At 39.3% G+C, this 19482-nt stretch overlaps 2 protein-coding genes across 2 annotated transcripts; both read left to right on the top strand.

Annotated features, from left to right (window-relative positions):
- Window positions 1-1291: 1291 nt before the first annotated feature.
- Window positions 1292-7919, top strand: LOC308102844 (adenylate kinase 7-like; the record flags this gene model as incomplete). The annotated part of the gene is made up of 17 exons (XM_080452698.1): window positions 1292-1375; window positions 2216-2330; window positions 2932-3026; window positions 3126-3227; window positions 3356-3439; window positions 3548-3636; window positions 3735-3825; window positions 4346-4423; window positions 4760-4909; window positions 5185-5313; window positions 5661-5766; window positions 6276-6404; window positions 6495-6560; window positions 6824-7021; window positions 7119-7336; window positions 7566-7724; window positions 7868-7919. 17 exons carry the CDS (start codon window positions 1292-1294, stop codon window positions 7901-7903), a joined length of 1929 nt encoding a protein of 642 aa, XP_080308824.1. The 3' UTR covers window positions 7904-7919.
- Window positions 7920-11267: 3348 nt separating this feature from the next.
- slc35a1 (solute carrier family 35 member A1) lies at window positions 11268-18385 on the top strand. Its single transcript, XM_080453184.1, has 8 exons — window positions 11268-11407; window positions 12086-12263; window positions 13561-13720; window positions 14440-14592; window positions 15712-15778; window positions 15924-16100; window positions 16203-16337; window positions 16780-18385. Exons 1-8 carry the CDS (start codon window positions 11398-11400, stop codon window positions 16911-16913), a joined length of 1014 nt encoding a protein of 337 aa, XP_080309310.1. The 5' UTR covers window positions 11268-11397; the 3' UTR covers window positions 16914-18385.
- The last annotated feature ends 1097 nt before the right edge of the window (window positions 18386-19482 follow it).

Here is a 19482-nt window from a genome sequence, read left to right as displayed (position 1 = left end):
TGGAGTGGATTGCTTAAAACTGTGTCTGTGTCTCATATGGCTGTGGACACTTCAGAAACCTGCCTACCAGTGACATCAACATTAGGCAGGTTTTAATTTTTTAAACAAAATTCAAATTATTATTTGTATTTGTATTAAGTCGAGAACAATGGTTCTATATAGCATGCTAAACTTTCCAGGAATAGAAAGCCTGCACTTTTTATTAGCTTGGATTCCCCATTGATGATGTCACTGGTGTGTCCTCTGAGACACAGATGGGGTAGAGTAGACAAAAATTGTACCATATAATGAGCAATGCTCATTATAATATGGTACCATTTAGGGCTCATTGAGCATTAGTGAGGACTAATTATATAGACCAATTATATGAAGATATAGGTTGAAAATGGGTCCTTTAAGTCGTCCTTTAATAATAACAATAATCTCTCTCTCTCTCTCTCTCTCTCTCTCTCTCTCTCTCTCTCTCTCTCTCTCTCTCTCTCTCTCTCTCTCTCTCTCTCTCTATATATATATATATATATATATATATATATATATATATATATACATACAGTAATAATACAATTAGCCTATTATAATATAAAGATACTTAATACATTAATAATGTTAAAATTAATATTTAATTCAAATATAGCCTTAAATACTAGCAGATTTGCAAAGTGCTCTGAATTCTCTTGTGTTCGCCACATTGACAGTGTCAGACAGACAGTCCCATAGGCAGCAGTGGTGTAAAAAGTAGGCCTACTCACATTTAAAGTAAAAGTATCAATTCTGCAATGTAGAAATACTCTGTTACAAGTAAAAGTCCGGAATTCTACTTGAGTAAGTATCGGCATTTGGCATCAAAATATACCAAAGTGCTCAGAAAGTCCCATTTCACAAGTTCAAAATGTATAAAAAATCTTTTGAAAATAGCCGATCTAAAAGCTCACAACCCGTTGCATCGCGACGCATTGTGAGCTTGTAGATTGGCTATTTTCAAATGGCCGAAATAAGTGCTGAAGTGGTTATTGTGTTTTGTAATAATAATAATCAAAATCTACAAAGTAACTAGTAACTATTGTAGTGGAGTAATATACAATATTTGCAGTGGAGTAGAAGTGAAAGAGAAAAAAAAAGTAAAATACTGCAGTATGGTAAAAAAAAAATCCTCAAAGTTGTACTTAAGTACAGTAGGCTACTTGAGTACATGTACTTAATTACTTTACACCACTGATAGGCGGGGGCTTCAACTCAAGACGTTGCTCCTAGCAACCGCAAAGCGTCCACCTTGTCGGTAGCAACCGTAAAAATGGACGACATGAGGGAACAAGTTCGTCCTAAACGTGTTTTTGTCAGCAACGTTGACACATATTCCTCCAAATACATTGCAAAGGTAAAGTGGAAAAAATGTATTATTTTGACCGCTTACATGGCGATCTAATTATTATTAATTGATATCAATTCCAACAGTTTTTGTCAACATGTACACCTGGAGAGTTGTTGGAGGATGGCGACGCAGAGAACACAGCATCTCCCCGAGAAGAACACCGACTTTATGACCATCATGGAACTTTTCAAATGGTCGGAACTGTGTCTTCTTTCAGCGAAGAAATAGCCAGTTTTCTTAGAGAACAGTATTCAGTGAGTGCAATTACTGCAATATGAAAATATGCATGCAGTGGTGGAAAGTAACTAAGTACATGTACTCAAGTAGGCCTACTGTATAAGTACTTCCAACTTTCAATAATTTTACTTCTACTCCACTACACCTCAAAGGCAAATATTGCACTTTTACTCCACTATAATTATTTGAAAACTTTACTTTCTAGTTACTTTGTAGATTTGGATTATTATTACAAAACCACTTCAGACCTATGTATACATACTTTGGCAATTTGAAAATAGCAGACCTACAACTTGTAGATCTGCTATTTTCAAAGGATTTGTATACATTTTGAAACTTGTGAAATGGGACCTTCTGCATAATGAGTACTTTTACTTTTGGTACTTTAAGTATATTTTGATGCCAATACTTTTGCACTTTTACTCAAGTAAATTTTGAATACCGAACTTGTACTTGTACTACAGAGTAGGCTATTTCTAGAATAGGGTATTGATACTTTTACTTAAGTAAAACATGTGAGTACTTCTTCCATCACTGCAATTATGCGAAAATAATGTAATGTATTTTCAACGTATGTGAACACGATGCCATATTTTGCCCTTTTTGCAGTTGGCAGAACGAGAGCAGTTACTTGAGCGCCTGGTGGAATGTGATGCAGTGGTGTATAATATCTCAGAACATGCGACTGAAGAGCAACTTGAAGAGGCGACCTGGGCTATCACTGGTAAGGGCAGGGCACTGAATAGCAGTGGTGGAAAGTAACTAAGTACAAGTACTCAAGTACTGTACTTAAGTAAAATATTGAGGTACTTTTACTTTCCAATTTGTTACACTTTTACTTCTACTCCACTACATCTCAGAGTCAAATATTGTACTTTTACTCCACTACAATTATTTGAAAACTTTATAGTTACTTTGTAGATTTGGATTATTATTACAAAACATACATTAATCAGTTCAGCCCTATTTAAACTCTGGCTATTTGAAAATAGCCGATGGGACATTTTGCATAATGAGTACTTTCTACTTTTGGTACTTTAAGCACATTTTTATACTAATACTTTTGTACTTTTACTCAAGTACATTTTAAATTCCGGGACTTTTACTTGTAACAGAGTATTTCTACATTGCAGTATTGATACTTTTACTTAAGTAAAGAAATTGAGTACTTTTTCCACCACTGCTGAATAGAACCATGCGAAACAGCCTTGACTGAAACCAAATAGGCCTACCTGCCAATCTGTGGTGTGTACACTGTAAACCTTTCATACTCACTGCTCATGGCCTCATGTAAAATAAGTCTTTATTTCTATCTTAATAAATAGCTCTTCATGCTGAGATGGATAGCTTCAGGTCTCAGAAAATATTCATCCTGGTCTCCACAGTAATGACCTGGGCATTGACAAAGCCAAGGGACCTGGTAAGGCTGAAGCAAAAAGAAAAGAAAAAAAGTACTATACTTTATACTTTCACATTGTACATAAATCCCAACCACTGCAATCACATTTCCTCTTCTCAGGATGATGTTCTGACAGATGAAGATCACAGGAGGAGAAGGCCCCATCCCAACTTCAAAAACCACTGCAATCTGGAGAAACTTGTACTCAAACTGGGTAGAGCTGTGAGTTGCAGAACTGTCCCAAGAAGATGAGCAGTGTTTGGATGCTAAATGTAAAGTTATGCAGTCTGGAACTGAAGCCAGCATCTTATTGATTCCCTTTCTATCATTGCTATTTTTTTCCCTTACAGAAAAGGTCTAAGCTTACTGGTTATGTTGTAGCTGGTGGTCTTCAGTATGGGAAAGGAGAGAGCCTGTTTCACTATTTCTTCAAGGTAAACTTAGACGCAATATGATGTGTAGAGTAATACTGTATTTCATCCATGTCCATGACCGTTTGTCATATATTCTTTATTTACTACTTTTATTGTATTTTCCCCTAGACAGCTTGGTCAATGCAGCTTCCGAAAGTTCCTGTCTTTGGATCGGGCACAGATTACATTCCCATGATTCACGTATACGACCTTGGAGGGTGACGTTGATAAAACCTGGTCTCCAAATCTACCTGCAGTTCGTAATATGTTCAGTGGAATATTGTGCCGTATTGAACTGAATATCTTGCTCCCTCAGGGTGATCCAGAATGTGATTGACCTCAGGCCTAAGTCACAGTACATTCTCGCTGTGGATGACTCTAAGAACACTCTAGAGGACACTGTGAAGGTAACACCATAGGAATACAAAGCATTATTGTTTGCACGCACACTATGCCAGGGGTCTTCAAGGTTTTTCAGAGAGAGAGATGAAGCAGGGACCCCCACTATATATTGTATGAAATGTTGCAGATTAAACTATTTTATAGATTTCATAGAAATCTTCATAGACTTGTTTGACAGCACTGTTGTTAATGTGTATTTTCAGACATCTAACCACTTAAACCCTCAATGCATAGTAAGCTTGACCTTTGGCTCTGTATTTGGTCTGTTTTCTTCTACACTAAACCATTTTGCCGATCTACAAGCTCACAACGCCTCGCAGCGCAAGGCGTTGTGAGCTTGTAGATCGGCTAATGTTCCCCTCAGAATAAAATATGATCCTATCACACAAAGATTTGGCGGACCCCTTGTAGCAACTCTGAGGACCCCCTAGCGGTCCCGGACCCCCTGTTGAAGACCCATGCACTAAAAATGAATAACACAAGGGGGAGAAAACATGTCTTGTTCTGTGAATCTTGCCTCTTGAGGTGATAAGTGCTGTACTTGGACCAGGCAAAATCAATAAAGTACCTGAAGTGGAAGCGCGGTTCATGAAGGATTTGAAGGTATGTGAAATTGCACTCATCTCACGTATGCTAGCATCCAGTATAGAATACTAGTTTGTATACAAATTGATATGTGTTTGTAGCACTACTATAGCATAGAGATTCTGTGACAGTTTTGAGCCTCAATTCTCAATGTCCTGGTTTTGGGAGGCAGTTGTGCAAGTTAACATCTTGGACTATCCTATAAATAGATTATGAAAATATATTTAGGCTTGATTTATTGAGTGTCATTTTCCTTGGCACTAATGAAGATGTCTTCTACTTTTTCCATTTCCTTTTTTGTATTTAATCAAATAAAATAGAAGTGGTATTCAAAGTTTATCTCACACATTCCAGGATGGAGTGTTCGAGTACCTAAGCATCAACCTTAACCTGGAGGCTGTCGTCCTGAAAAACTCTTTCAACTTTCCCTGGAAATATGAAGCTGGAATGGTAGAAAACATGAATCACATTGTGAAGGAATACAAAGACTCCAGGCAGCTACTTGTGAGTGTTCAATTCTTCAGTCAGGAAAAGCCAATTGGAATGCTACAGGAACAGTTTAGTTATTGAAATCCTGAAATACAAACATATTCAATCACTGATATTCAGTCTTTTTTGGGCTGGATAACAGTAGCTAAGAGTTGGTTCTGGTTAAAGGGGTTAAAGGAATTCTATGATGTATAACCAAGAAAAGTGTTAGTTACAACAAAAAAAGTTTAACTAGTTTAATACAATTCACAAGTCACAAACTAAATGTCTGGTATAATTTGTTTATGCAGCCAATTAGATTGTGCCTCAGTGGACCTCCTGCGGTGGGCAAAACCACTGTTGCTGAGAAGCTCTGCAAGTATTATCAAGTTCACCTCATCAAACACAAGGAAGTCATTGAAGAAAGGATCACACAACTGGTCAGTAAGTGCAAAATAATGTATTTTGTGTACTTGATTGAATTTTAAGTAATCATATTTCATGCTTCAAATACACTTTAATAAAAAAATATATATGTACTGCCATCTTGTGGAATGTATCACTCTTGCTATACAGTATCTGGTGCAGAAAAGTTGTATTAAATGATGACAGACTTTTATATGATTTCTGTGAAATATATTTCTATTGTAATGAACTGTGAGAGGAATTCCAAGTATTTTAGAAACAATACAATATTTTTGGTATTGGTTTAGTGACCTCTACAAATAGAAAATTCATATTTTGTGGAATATTTGGTTACCATACATGTCTACGGTATATGCTTTAGGAAGAAACCGTGAAAGGTGGTGACCTTGAATATGACGATGAGGAATCAGTGACTGTTGCACAAGACCAACTGCAAACTATTCGTGACAGTATGGCAAAGAATGGAGGTGAGCTGTAGAGTTACTTACAGTAGCAATTAGTTACAGATATCTGAGGCCCTTAAGTTTGCCATTATTAATTTAAATCAATACTTTTGGGGGCGCTCGGGGATGCAGGGATAAAGTACCTATCCACCACCACAGAGTATAGGTATTTATTCCAGTGTCGTACATCTGGCTTGGCCAAGTGTCTGTACGAACCCAATTGGCCGTGTTTAGGGAAGGAAGCCAGGCGTGGAGGGCAATCTTTGTTGCTGTGCTAGGGCGGTGGGCACTTGGGCAAGGGCTGGGGCGGAACTTGTCAGCAGGGGATGTTTAATGGGAGGAGTAGGATGGAGGTGCTACATCGTCTCGGTGGGGGCTCCTCACTGGCAGGTGAGCCAGTGAGGTACAACGGCAGTGACACAACACAGAAATGTTTGTGGAGGATACATTTTCATAATGGCTTAATTGGGAGAAACAATTGTTGTTGTTTTATTTTATAAAAAAATAAAAAAAACTATACTTTGGTCCCATAGGTCGACTTGCTGATCCACTTGCGTTCCACATTTTGCAAGATAAACTGAATTCAGCTTCATGCAGGAACCAAGGATTCATTCTTGATGGCTTCCCAAAGACTTATGAGCAAGCCAAGTCAATTTTCTCTGGTGAGTTCCTCACGGTTTTGTGTGATTGCTTTGTAAATAAGGATGTTATTTTTTCATTTGAATGTGCGTTTCATTTTGTGTTCTATGCAGATGAAGACATGGAGAGTGAGGATTACAACCCTAAAATACCCATGTACAACAGGAGAATCACTCCAGGTTGATATAGCCCTTCTCTCTTCTTCTTGGGATAGTGAAATCCCACATAGATCACTATGAGCTAAAATATTACAGTGATTGTTTTATATATATATATATATATATATATATATATATATATATATATATATATATATATATATATATATATATATATATATATATATATATATATATATATATATATATATATATATATATATATATCCCCACTATTGAAGACTCTCTAGGGAAACATTGTCTCATTCTTCGCCGATTTGCAGAATTTGTTTTTTGCCTTGAGGCATCAGACGACTTTCTCATGGAAAGAGCTCGAGGTTTGCCACAGATCTTGGCAGAGAAGATGCGTTACACCCAGGTGGAATTCGTCGCCCGCCTAGCCAAACACAGAAGAGTCAATGTCACTGACGAAACTGTTTTGGACTACTTCGATGAGATGGAGATCCACCCAGAGCACATTGGTACTGCTGGCGTTCAACTGTTTATAGACTATGATGTAGACCACAAAGAGCCTGTTACAGTATAAATGACTGAAAGGATGGGCTTTTCTTCTCTCAGAGGTCAATACAGATGACCCAGAGTACACAGATGTAATGAAGAAGATCACAGAGGTGGTTGGGCGTCCGAGGAACTATGGCATCGGCCCGCAAGAGCAGGAAGTGGAGTGCCAAAGGCTGGAAGAGGAGAGGCAACAGAGACTTGCCCTGGATGCTGCCAGGAAGAAGAAGCAGGATGAGGCTGCGCTGGCTCAACTAGCTGCTCAATATGAGGAGTGGGTAAGCATGGATACACTGCACATCACACATGCATCCATATTCACATGGCGGGCAGACATTTTGCCCCCCTCTTAAGTTTGCAGTCTACAGTGGCTCGTGATTTCAACAAATCAAACAAATCACTGACTATTTCACAAATATTTCAGTTTTGGCCTAGGATAGAAAGGAGTTACTGATCAAATTTTCCACCCTGTGTAGCATGTAAAAATTACCTGTGTTTCTTTCTAAGGAAAGGAATGTGTCAGAGGTGAAGAGACAGGAGCACGAGCTGCTGGAAGCTCAATCTATTCCCCTGAGAAACTATCTGATGAAATATGTGATGCCCTCTCTCTCCGAGGCAATGGTAGAGTGCTGCAAGGTCAAACCAGACGATCCGGTGGACTTTTTGGTACAGTTTTATTATTCTAAATTAGATGCACTGGCTAATCCCCAAACAAAACATGCAGTATATTATGATGGGTCAATATTAGCTTAGCTAGCTGTTATCTAATTTGTTCTTTGACACCTGTGTCACCTGTGTTTTGTTCACAGGCTGAACATCTTCTGCAGAACAATTCACAAGACTGATATACTATACTGTACCAAACATGTGTTGAAGATACAGTATGGTCAGTTAGATGTCACATTGTTTAATTAGTTACATATATATTATTATTGCTGTCATATTGCTGTCTTGATTTCCCCCCCAATATTTTTAACACCAAAATGCAAAGAATTATACAATTTAATCCAAACCAAATACTTTAAAACAATGTGGTGAATTATGACAATAAGTCATAAATGTAAAAAAGAAAGAGTATAAAGTCATACTGTGTAACTTAAGTTATTTTTGATATAGTCTTTCACTGGTATATTTTCAGAATAACCATTCTACATACTGTAAATGTTTTTGTTTTTTTGACAACTTCTCAAATCACTATAAAATATCACGCCAAAACGACATAGGTACCAGACAGATACCATAAATGTATGCATGTATTTTGCAGTGCAATAAATACTGTTTCTGATGGCGTGTTGTTGCTTTCCAAAATATCCTCAGACGCTAGAACCCTGCAGCGTTCCTTCCATATAGATAAATGCTATGAATAACAACTGAGCTACGAGGGGTGTCGCTAAAACAGACTACTAAAATGAATGTTATGCAGTATTAAAAGCTTGAAATTAAATAATGACTGTTAAGGCCTTAATTTAATTTGTTAATTCGAGGTGAATTAAATCAAGCCCTTAACAGTCATTATTTAACTGAGATCTGCTAGTGGTCCAGAGCTCAGAAAAGATTGAGAACCACTGATCCATTACTTTCCCATGGTTGCCCTTATTCTGTTCTCTTAACCTTCCATATTAAACTCATGTTAACTGATTCATTGCAACATATGTATGAGCAAGCACATGCGATTGATATGGGCACATTTCCTACTAATGATGACTCAACCAGGTAAACCGGTACTTTTTTCCCCCTTGAAATTCTAACTCCCATTTCTGTGGAAGTTCTTGACATCTGACTTCCAAGTAACTGACAACATCGATGCGTCATCATACATCATACTGTTTCTCAACTAGTGGTCGATAAAATAAAATATAATACAAATCTTCACTTTCCTATATTACTAAATGCATGGTCAGGGACCACATGCAATACCCTCACGGACCACCAGTGGTCCACGGACCACCAGTTGAAAACCCATGCTCTAACATAAAAGGGACATTTCTCAGCATTCTGCTGTGAAGCTGCCCATTCCTGCCCGAGTCCTTGTCTGTGACGAGAGGTGCATCTGAAGAGGTGGTAAAGAAGGAGGCATTCAAAAGCTGCTTTATAAGAGTTTATTGGTAGTCCATAGTTCACTGGTGGAGCGTCTTTTCAAATATGAAAGCACGTTGTTTATAAAGCAGAGATTACATTCATTTGAAATTCAATACAAGTAGCCTACTTTAGTATGAATTTAATTAAATTAAATTTCTCAAAGAGTCTCCATTGAGTCTCCAACTGGAGAGTCCGCCGGTCATTAAATTATTGGCTTAGGAATGCGACAAAAACGAAAGAATCTCCATGAATTGATCGAAAATAAGTAATTTTTTGGGGTGAACAACTCCTTTAATAACAGCGAATGTTTCCTTAGGTTTCCTGGATACAAACAAGGTTTTGTATAGAAGCTGGCAAAAATCCACCAAATCTGTCAGGGGTTTAGGCACCATACAGTACAGTAGGCCCTCAAGCAACATCCATGGGGACAAAGCAGCTTAATAGTGTTTATCTTGCATGCAATCTGCCAAAGAATATTATAAATCCTGTGTGCAATGTTGACATTTTGGCTTAAGGTAGGCTATAGTGCTAGAGGAAATATCATGCTGTCACTCAGGATTCATCCTCCAGCCGGGGAGCATGAAGGTGCTCAGCAAGTTCCATGGCAATCTACATTCTGCACATTAGATTTTGAGATATCTTGTGTAAAAGAAAGGACTCCCACACACTACATCTTCTTCACTTGCAAATAGAAATATTTATTGGGAATGTTTCGGTACGCAGATCTTCATGTGGCTATATTGAGGTTAATTGATGTTCATTGAGGTATTTTACACTTCTTGCCTTTGTGGATTATTATGATCCATTATGGTTATGTTTTTGTTTGGTCATCCTTGATTCCTTATATAAAACAAGGGAACCAGGGGACCTGGTACTGCCAGACCCCTAGTGGTTGAAATCTGAATGGCCGGAAATCTGAATGGTTTCTAAACTACGTCACGCTAAGCTTGGCCAATCAAAAAGAGGGACATGTAAGAAAACGTTTTCGTCCGCAAAAGGGGACCGACAAAGCCTAATGTAGGCCCGACCCCCTGGGTCTGGCAATTACAGACACTGTGAAAAGAGGTTATACAAGGACTGACAGATACAGAGATTTCCTCCATATATGGGCATTTCAGCATGCCCATATATGGGCAAATATGAATGACAGGGATCTCCATAATTATATGGGCATACAAGGGACAAGGACTGACAGATACAGAGATCTCCATATATGGGCATACTGTATCAGATTAAAAATATAAAGTGTGAAATCTGCCTAAACCTGCAACCACAGCCTACTATGAAGGTTTCTGAACTGTCCACAGCCCACCTCTGTGACACAGAGCAAACATGCATGCCATGGGCATTAGCGTGGGACCAATTATATGAAGACAATGAAATGGGTTAACGTGTACGTTCTCCTTTAAAACCCAGTCCTAAACCCAGCAGAGGTGACATCGTTCGAGGCGCAGCAAAATAGCCGGCACATATGGGACGAAGAAACAAACCCACCTAAACCCGCGTCACCACTGTATAACGGTGGAAAGCCTGGCGTCTATTTACTGTTCAGTGCTCAGATCCGACCTAGAGCCCGCCTACTGTATCTGGTCATTATTTCTATGTATTTCCATGTATGCACAAAGACCGTTCCCATATCCGTTCTAGACCGGATCTACAACCTGCAACCAAATTGATTCCAGTCTGAGACCGCTAGTCGTCGTAGATCCAACACAGAGCCAGCGTTGCCATGTCCGCTTATTATAAGCGACTTTGGGCTTGTTTTTCTGTAAAGTTGCTTGTACATGTTGGTAGTTGCGGGTTGTGTTTTTTTGGGCTTGTTTTTAAAGTGTGCTTATTAGGGCACCGGCATATGTCCCAATGTTGTTTAAACCAGTGGTTCTCAAACATTTGTCAAGGACGGTGGACCCCCAAATGTATTTGTCTGCGGACTCAGATTTGTGTTATTGAAATGTTTAAAAAAAATAATTCCACATTTTTCCATTTTTCTTCAAGATCTTTGTTGTTGTTGAAAATAGAAGATCGGATATTTTCAAATAGCCAATGAATAATAGGGCTCCCTTCTTTTGGGCTTGTTTTCAAAGACCTGGTTGCTTGTTTCTCTCGCAAAATCTGGCAACACTGACCAAACATAGACAGCGGAGCAGTCCAGCTACAAAGGAGGATGTGATCAGGATATAATTCACATTCTACACACCCTCATCTAAGAATATGTAGCGGAACGACCCTTATCATCCCCACACTCAGACACAAACAAACAATGGCTAACGGTGAGTTTTTACTATCATAGTGGGGATGGTTTAGCGTTAGTTAGTGCAGTGTCTAATGTTAGCTGTTACAACAGCCAGAGCGAAAATGGTAGCTATGAGGAAACATGAATACATGTCTGCCTTTTGCAGACAGCCAGCACGAGTCATTATGTTGTGTTGGTTGGTGGCTATATGCAATGCTGTTGGTACTGTATGTAACTCTGGGAGTGTATAGGCTAAATGTAACGGTCCATTTGGTTACAACCAACAGTGGTTCAACCTGTCCTGTGGGTTGGGTCCCCACATGATTTTTCTTTAATGGGGGGTGTCTCCAGATGACAGTGAAATGACAATTTAAGGAAAAGACCTTTTTAATACCTTTAAAAAAAAACAAGAAGGCAAAGAAAAAGACGATTACTGTATCAAAAGTAATCATCAAACTATAAGAAAATGTCAAACCTTCGCCAAATTGTCAAATAATATAAGAATATAAGAAAGAAAATTGTGGAAAATAGCAGAGGCGTTGTGAACTTGTAAATCTGTTATTTTCACAATATTTATCTGTGGAACCGAGTCTAACAAAATGTAATGCCTCAACTCATTCCAAGTGCTTATTAGGGTATTAGAGTTGCAAATTGACAAATTGTAGCTTTTGTTTAATGTACTTTTACATGAATAATATTGCTCTTATCCTTTCAGAACCTGTGAGTGTTGTGTTCAAATTATACTGCTTGTCAGTGATGACAGTAGTGGCAGCGACCTACACAGTGGCCCTGCGATACACAAGGACACAAGGATCAGAGCTGTACTTCTCTACTACTGCAGTGTGCATCACTGAAGTCATTAAGTTAATACTGAGTCTTGGGATGCTGGCAAAGTGAGTATGAAACAAATGGAAGCCATCTGTGTATGGCGTATGAAACGGTTCCTCCCAAGTGCTCAAAATAAATGTATACAGTATTATGCAAGTGTTTTGGAATAGGGCTAGACCTGTCATGTCATCACACATATCCTTGAAGTCGGGCAGAAACCTCCTATCTCAATATTTCAACTTTTTTTCTTTCCTAAATGAATGAAGAGGTAGGGCAGATCTACAAGCTTACAACGCAACATGTTAAAAGCTTGTAGATCTGCAATTTTTTCCATTTAAAATAAATATGTGAAAGTGTTTAAGTGTGGGTTTTATATAAATATCGAAACATAATGAAAAGTAAACAAGAGCTAGAACCTGCTTGGCAAGAGCTAGAACCTGCTTGGCAATGAATGATTGATTTATATTACTGTTGCCTTGCCACCAGGTATTCCTAAACGTACCCTCAGTAAAACTATGCCTAAAACTAACCTTATTCCTAAACGTAAGCTCAGTAAAACTTATGACTTAACCTAGCCTTATTCCTAAACTTAACCTCAGTAAAAATATGCCTAACCCTAAACTTCTTCCTAACCTTAACCTCAGTAAAACGAATACAAGAACCAGTGGTCCGGAAAAAATGGGGGCGAGTGTGTTTTGGCTTTTGGGGCGAGCGTTCCGGTTACCATAGAAAAGGCAGGTTTGCCAAAATATGCACCTCTAGCAGAATAAATTCAGAAATATGTTAATTGCAGTGTAGAGAGATGATTGTGCAAATAACAATTTTTGCCCCCAAAACGTATTTTTTTCTTTCTTTTTTAAACAAGGCCACAGTGAACATGATCCAGTGATATCTGCATGGCATTCTATTGTGGCCTTGAGATGATCTTTACAGAGCTATTGTATTTTAAAGGGTATCATTCAACACAGTGTTGCCATGTGAAATACAGTATTTCTATTTCTGCACAACAAACGGCTGGAACATGAAATTATTTGTGGCCTGTGTTTTCAAAATCTATGTTTGGACTTAGTGGCAGATAGTGGAACTAAGATTAACCCGGTTTTAGGATGCATTTGGGAAATCCAGCCCAGATCTTTTGTGCCAGTGTACGTAAGCCTCCTCCTACATTAGCAATGAAAATTCTTTATCCTATCACAAACTGTCGGTCTTTTGGATCACACCAATATTGCTGAATGACCAGGTTAAAGGAAGTTCAGACAACACACAGTAAAGGGCTTACATAATATCTGTTCAATTGTATAGAGTATCACCATGGCATTCCTTTCTGTTTTAACACATTTTCCCCCATTGTTCTTGGTACAGGGAAACAGGTAGTCCTAGCAGGCTGAAGAACTCCCTTGTGGAACATGTAATTAGAAGTCCCAGAGAGTTGCTGAAACTGAGCATTCCTTCCGTAGTGTATGCAGTTCAGAATAACATGGCCTTTCTGGCCCTGAGCAACCTAGATGCAGCTGTGTATCAGGTAATGTGGCTAATCCCCATGTGTCTTTCACAGTTTCAGATGAGAGTGAATGCCACGTTGACATAATTTGAGATTTTGTGAATTTTCACCTAGTTGTTTCTATTTTCAATGCTTAACCACTTAAGCTCTATTATATACTTGAAAAAATAGCCCATTACAAGCTTACAACACGTTGCAGTGCGATTTGCCGCAAACTTGTAGATCTGCTATTTTCGCAATAAAAACAAATATGTTTTTTGCCTTTTAAATCTCTTTTAAAAACCAAGATTTATATATGTTTTAAAAGCCTTTTTGATCTCCTAAGGTAGCAGCTGTGTGTATCTATTTATATTTATGTTACTTGTTTTAATTGCCTTATTATTGTTTTGATTTGATCGATTGATTGATTGAGTATACACATACAATCTCAAAGGGATAAAACACAACGAAGCCCGAAGGCTTATTTCCACTGTATTCCCTTATTCCACTCCTTAATGGTTGTATAACTGCTGTTCTGCTTTATTTCATTTACTATTATTATGGACAATAAGGATACCAGGTGAAAATGGTTAAGAAAAAAACGCAGATACGCAAGATACCAACTTCCCTCATCCTAATAGTGTTTGGTGTGGAAGGCACCTTGTCTGACTGGTTTCCCTGTGGTTTCCCTGCTGTGTGTGTGTGTGTGTGTGTGTGTGTGTGTGTGCGCGCGTGCGTGCGTGTGTGTGTGTACTGTGTAGGTGACATACCAGTTGAAGATCCCATGCACAGCCTTGTGTACAGTCCTCATGCTGGGCCGCTCACTCAGCCGACTGCAGTGGTTCTCTGTCTTCATGCTTTGCGGGGGTGTGACCCTTGTCCAGTGGAAACCTGCAGAAGTAACTGGGGTCCAGGTAGAGTGTTATGCCATGTTTAAAAAGTCAATCTTTTGAGGGGCACGGTGGCGCAGTCGGTAGCGCTGTCGCCTCACAGCTAGAAGGTCCTGGGTTCGATTCCCGCCGGGGACGCTGTGGGCGCTGGGGGCGTGTCTTCTCCTCCGCGTCATCAGCGCCCATACCCTAGGTGGGGTTGGCGAAAGGGCCTACTCTGTGTGGAGTTTGCATGTTCTCCCCGTGTCTCCTAGGGTAGTTAATACCCTCACAAAAACATGTAGTAATCCTGGTCGCTATACCGCCTCCCCCATGACAGCCGGGGCGCCTGATGGAGGGGAAGGGAACTGGTTGGAATAACGTGTTCCTTCCACGCGCTACGTCCAACCAGGGAAACTCCCCCCTGTCAGGTGACAAGAAGGTCAGTTGGCTCTCATGCCTGAAGGAAGCATGAGCTCGGCCCTGGCCTCCCTACTGTGGGGGACTGGTGTAGTGCTGGTGTAGGGCGGGTGTAGCGCCCAGGATCACTTAGGAAATTGGCACTGGGTGAAAAAATGGGTTACAAAAATCGCGGGATAAAAATTTAAATTAAAAAAAAGAGTCAATCTTGTGGGGCGCACTGGTTAGATGAGCTGCACTGACGAAGGTCCTAGGACTGAAACGTTTGCTTTTTTTGTCCTTGGACCTTCGTCAGTGCTATCTAGCACTGACGAAGGTCCTAGGACTGAAACGTTTGCTTTTTTAAATCACTTTGAGCACGAGCACACCATGAGCATTTAAAATTAAGTCTGTCTAAGGAGTTTTCCTTACATTTTTAATGCAGTGAGCGAGTCTTTTTCTACCAGATCATCATATCCAAAATCCCAGACAATATTTAGTCTCATATCACAAAGTCAATATAATATTGATATATTGCCCTGCCCTGTGCGTCGTCCACACGATCGTCATGTCCCTGGTTTGATTTTGACTGAAGCTACATTACATGTCTTCCCTCTTTTGTCTTTAGCATCCTGCTTCACTAAATTGTCCTCCTGTATAACAAAATAAATGAATAAAAAACTAATACTGATTGGGATGTGTAATTTGCTCATATAGTAATACCTTTGTTTTTGTTGTCCCTATTTGTGCATCTGTTTGTTTCAGGTTGAGCAAAACCCTTTTGTTGGGTTCATGGCCATTGCCGTTGCTGTCCTGTGTTCTGGATTTGCAGGTAGTGTGTTCTCACAGCTTAATCTGCTCACAAAGTACCGTAACCCAACTTAGTAGAAATGTTGAAAAGTTTTGCATATAATGACATGCAAAATAGGGAGGCCAGGGTTAATTTGGTTAAATCTTGTGTGTTTGTTCTGGTGAAGGTGTGTACTTTGAGAAGGTACTGAAGAGCTCAGATACGTCCCTGTGGGTGAGGAACATCCAGATGTACCTGTCTGGCATCGTGGTCACCCTTGCTGGCGTTTACATGACAGAGGGTGACAAGGTCCTCACGAAAGGCTTCTTCTTTGGTTACACACCATGGGTGTGCTTCGTAGTATGTAAGTGAAATAAAGCCAGTAGACTGTTCACATTTTCCCCTAGTATTTGTAGTGTTTGTATCTCACATGCTGCATTTGTTTGATTGTTCTGTGCCATGCCAGTCCTGGCCAGTGTGGGGGGTCTGTATACGTCGGTGGTGGTCAAGTACACAGACAACATCATGAAGGGCTTCTCTGCCGCGGCTGCCATCGTTCTCTCAACCGTGGCTTCGGTCCTTTTGTTTGGCCTACAGATAAGTGAGTCAGGCTTTCACACTTTGTAATTACATTACCGGTATGTCATGCATTCCTAGGTTCAGGTGCAGAACCGAAGCAAAGGTTCTGCCTCACCCTGTTGGGGTTTACTTTGCAATGATGACCATCTCGTTGCACATTTTCCTGCTTAGTACACAGTTACCGACTTACTAATTTGGCACAAATTATTGATTTTAAAGATAGTTCGCTTGCAAGCTTCCCCAGTGATGTAAGAGGCGGAATAGTAGTTCAGACATGAACATAGTTATTTAGACATGACAGACCATCGTTCTTTCAACTGTGCCTCGATTGTCCAATCACAATCAAGTGCTCAACTAGGTAAAATGTGTAAGGTATTATTTAAAAAATGCATTGCATGCATTAATAAAATAATGGGTTTGGATACATTTATCAAATGGTTGCTATGTTGTCTCATATTTCACAGCGGTCACCTTTGCCTCTGGAGCCTCGCTGGTGTGTGTGTCCATCTACCTGTATGGCCTTCCAAAGTCGGACACATCCAAGTTGTCCAGGCTGGACGCAGACAAGGAGTCCAAACAGAAACTCATCACGGTTTGAAGAGAACAGTGCAAGAACAGCTCTTTTTATTGGAGGACAAGCTCCATGTTACAAGGCCTTAAAGAGGCCATGCAGTGGGGCATTCCAGAGCCACACTCCCAACTTTTACTTTCAAAACAAATGCCATTGGGATTTGCTCTGAATTCAGTACATAACACAGAGGACAGCCTGTGTTTGCATGTAGGTTTATCCACCTCTGTACCTTCATGACTAATCACCTAAATCACCCACGTGGGAGTAGTCTCGCGTAGCCAGACAACTATTCCACAATCTCTGAATGCTATATAGAGTCTGGAACTACACCTCCCGAAATCCGAGAGAGGAAACTGGCACTTCCGTTCACGGAAATATATTTTAAAATATCTTTACAGTACATTTTATTTTCTAATTTCCATTTCTGCTAAGCAGCAAGCTAAATATACTTAGATGATTTGTATTTATATTAGGATAAATTTGCGCGTCTGTAAAGATCAAACGGAAGTGGGGAGGAGGCTTCACATCCGGTTTATATTCTAATCATGATCAGAGCCTCCGAGTCCCAGACTGTATGACCGGAAACATTTGAAAATTGTGGGAGGCAACAGTCTGGCCACGCGAGACTAACGTGGGAGTGACGAGATCAATATGTTTGTTTTTAGAAAAGTTGAGCCTTTTTATGCCACAGTTATTTAATTCAGTCTCTTTTTTATTGTTATCAAGATTTTATATTTCTTTTTGGAAATTGATGCTAGAAAGCTGTCCCTTTTTAATTAGTTGTCCATAGTTCGAAAATACTACGAAAATACTACACAGTCACTGAAATCAATCATTATCTGGATGCTGGAGTATAGACTTTGATACGCAAATGTCAATGGCTGCCAAGTATGTCATACTGTGGATAACACAGAACTCTCACTTGCACTGCTCAACATGGAAGGCCTCAAGCAGTCTTTTGTTGTTGTTACTGAATTGTGGACTGCCAGTATGGCTGGGTAATATATCGATATTATACTGATATCATGATTTGAGACTAGATATCGTCTGGGATTTGGGATATTGTTATATCGTGATACAGCAAAAGTGTTGTCTTTTCTTGGTTTTAAACACTGAGCCTTATTTTATACTTTAAACATTTGACATTTCAAAAATACCTTAAATAGCTGGTCTACAACCTCACAATGCTTTGCGATGTGAGCCTGATATTATTGTCACAATATGTTATCATCACAATATCGATATATTTAGTCAAAATAACTGTGATATTTGATTTATCCATGTCACCCAGCCCTAAAAGTCAATGTCTTTTTTATTATTTGCTGATCACATTAGTGTTTTTAAGCCAGCACCTGGCTCATAGGAACGCCTGTGAAGTGTATAGTTGAATCACTTTGATCTTTGTGATTATCTGTTTCATCATGTTTTTACCATGTCCATTTCTGTTTGAAATAATGATTTCACTGCTTTCATTAAACAATGATGGATATAGTGTATAAGTTCAGTGTGTCAGTTCTGCTCAGTAATTACATTATATTATACTGTAAATTAAACACATGCTGTAGAGATGGTCTTTTATAGACACCAACCACTTCTTCATTGTCATGCCTATGGGCACCAAGTAACTAGAATGCTGGTATTTTAAATCTTATGCGGCCAGGTTAACATTTTCCAGGATCTACAATAGACCGAGAAGCGAATGAACCAACTACAGCATGTAATTGATATCAGAAAGTTCTTTATTTTTATGGTGGGGTCAATAATGTGACATTCATTTTTTTGAGGACCTAGTCTTAATATTTTTGGTTTAATTCAATATTGATAGAATATTTGGAGGAAAATGGCAAAACATTTTAATTGGTGTAACTGAAAAATGTTGTACCAAGTAATTCAACTTGCTTAAAAAAGGTGAATTTGTCAATAAAACACCCTATCAACTAATTGTCTCCGCCAGGCTATGAGACTATGTTTTCGCTTCTGTCTGTCTCCGTCCGTGTGTCTGTGAACAGCTAATGTCCAGCACCTTTGGACCTATCGGCATGAAACTTTGCAAGCTCAGTCCCAGTAGTAGGCCAAAATCCCCAAATCTTTCAAATCGGCTTCATTGTCGTGCTATAACAGGCTGCTTCACGTTTTGCCCTATGAATCTTGAAACAAAGGTTGTACAATCACAATCGTTATTGTTTTATTCCTTGGATCATGGCGCAACTTCCAATATAGGCCCAGGCCATTTATGCCAGATGAGATTTTCTGCCATTTTGTGTTTACTTCATAACACTTTTTGCTACTACTCTTACAAATTTGGCCCAAAACTCACACAAATCCGTACACATGAGGAGCACACTTTTCTAGTAGAGTCATGTAGACATTTTTATTTATATTTTTTCTGTGGTCTTGTGGTTGGAGTGTCCACCCTGGGACTGGGACGTCTGGGTTGAATCCCTGACAGAGTCATCCAGAGAGGCTATTTGGAATGTACTGTACATGTTAGGGTCAGGCCCTTTGAAAGAGCACCACTCAGGTGCTATTGTGTTAAGAGTATGGACTTGTTGCTTCTATTTGTAGAGGAAGGAGGAACAAGTTAAGTATTTAAATT

This window comes from Gymnoscopelus braueri (assembly GCF_963280865.1).
Source record: "Gymnoscopelus braueri genome assembly, chromosome: 16".
NCBI classification, from domain to species: domain Eukaryota; kingdom Metazoa; phylum Chordata; class Actinopteri; order Myctophiformes; family Myctophidae; genus Gymnoscopelus; species Gymnoscopelus braueri.
This window is presented reverse-complemented; position numbering and strand designations above follow the sequence as displayed.

Bases quoted from the DNA above. Each gene is read 5' to 3' on its own strand.
- slc35a1 (XM_080453184.1), top strand. The intron at 15,779-15,923 runs GTAGTGTGTTCT...GTTCTGGTGAAG, and splicing joins CCTGTGTTCTGGATTTGCAG to GTGTGTACTTTGAGAAGGTA. The intron at 16,101-16,202 runs GTAAGTGAAATA...GTGCCATGCCAG, and splicing joins ATGGGTGTGCTTCGTAGTAT to TCCTGGCCAGTGTGGGGGGT.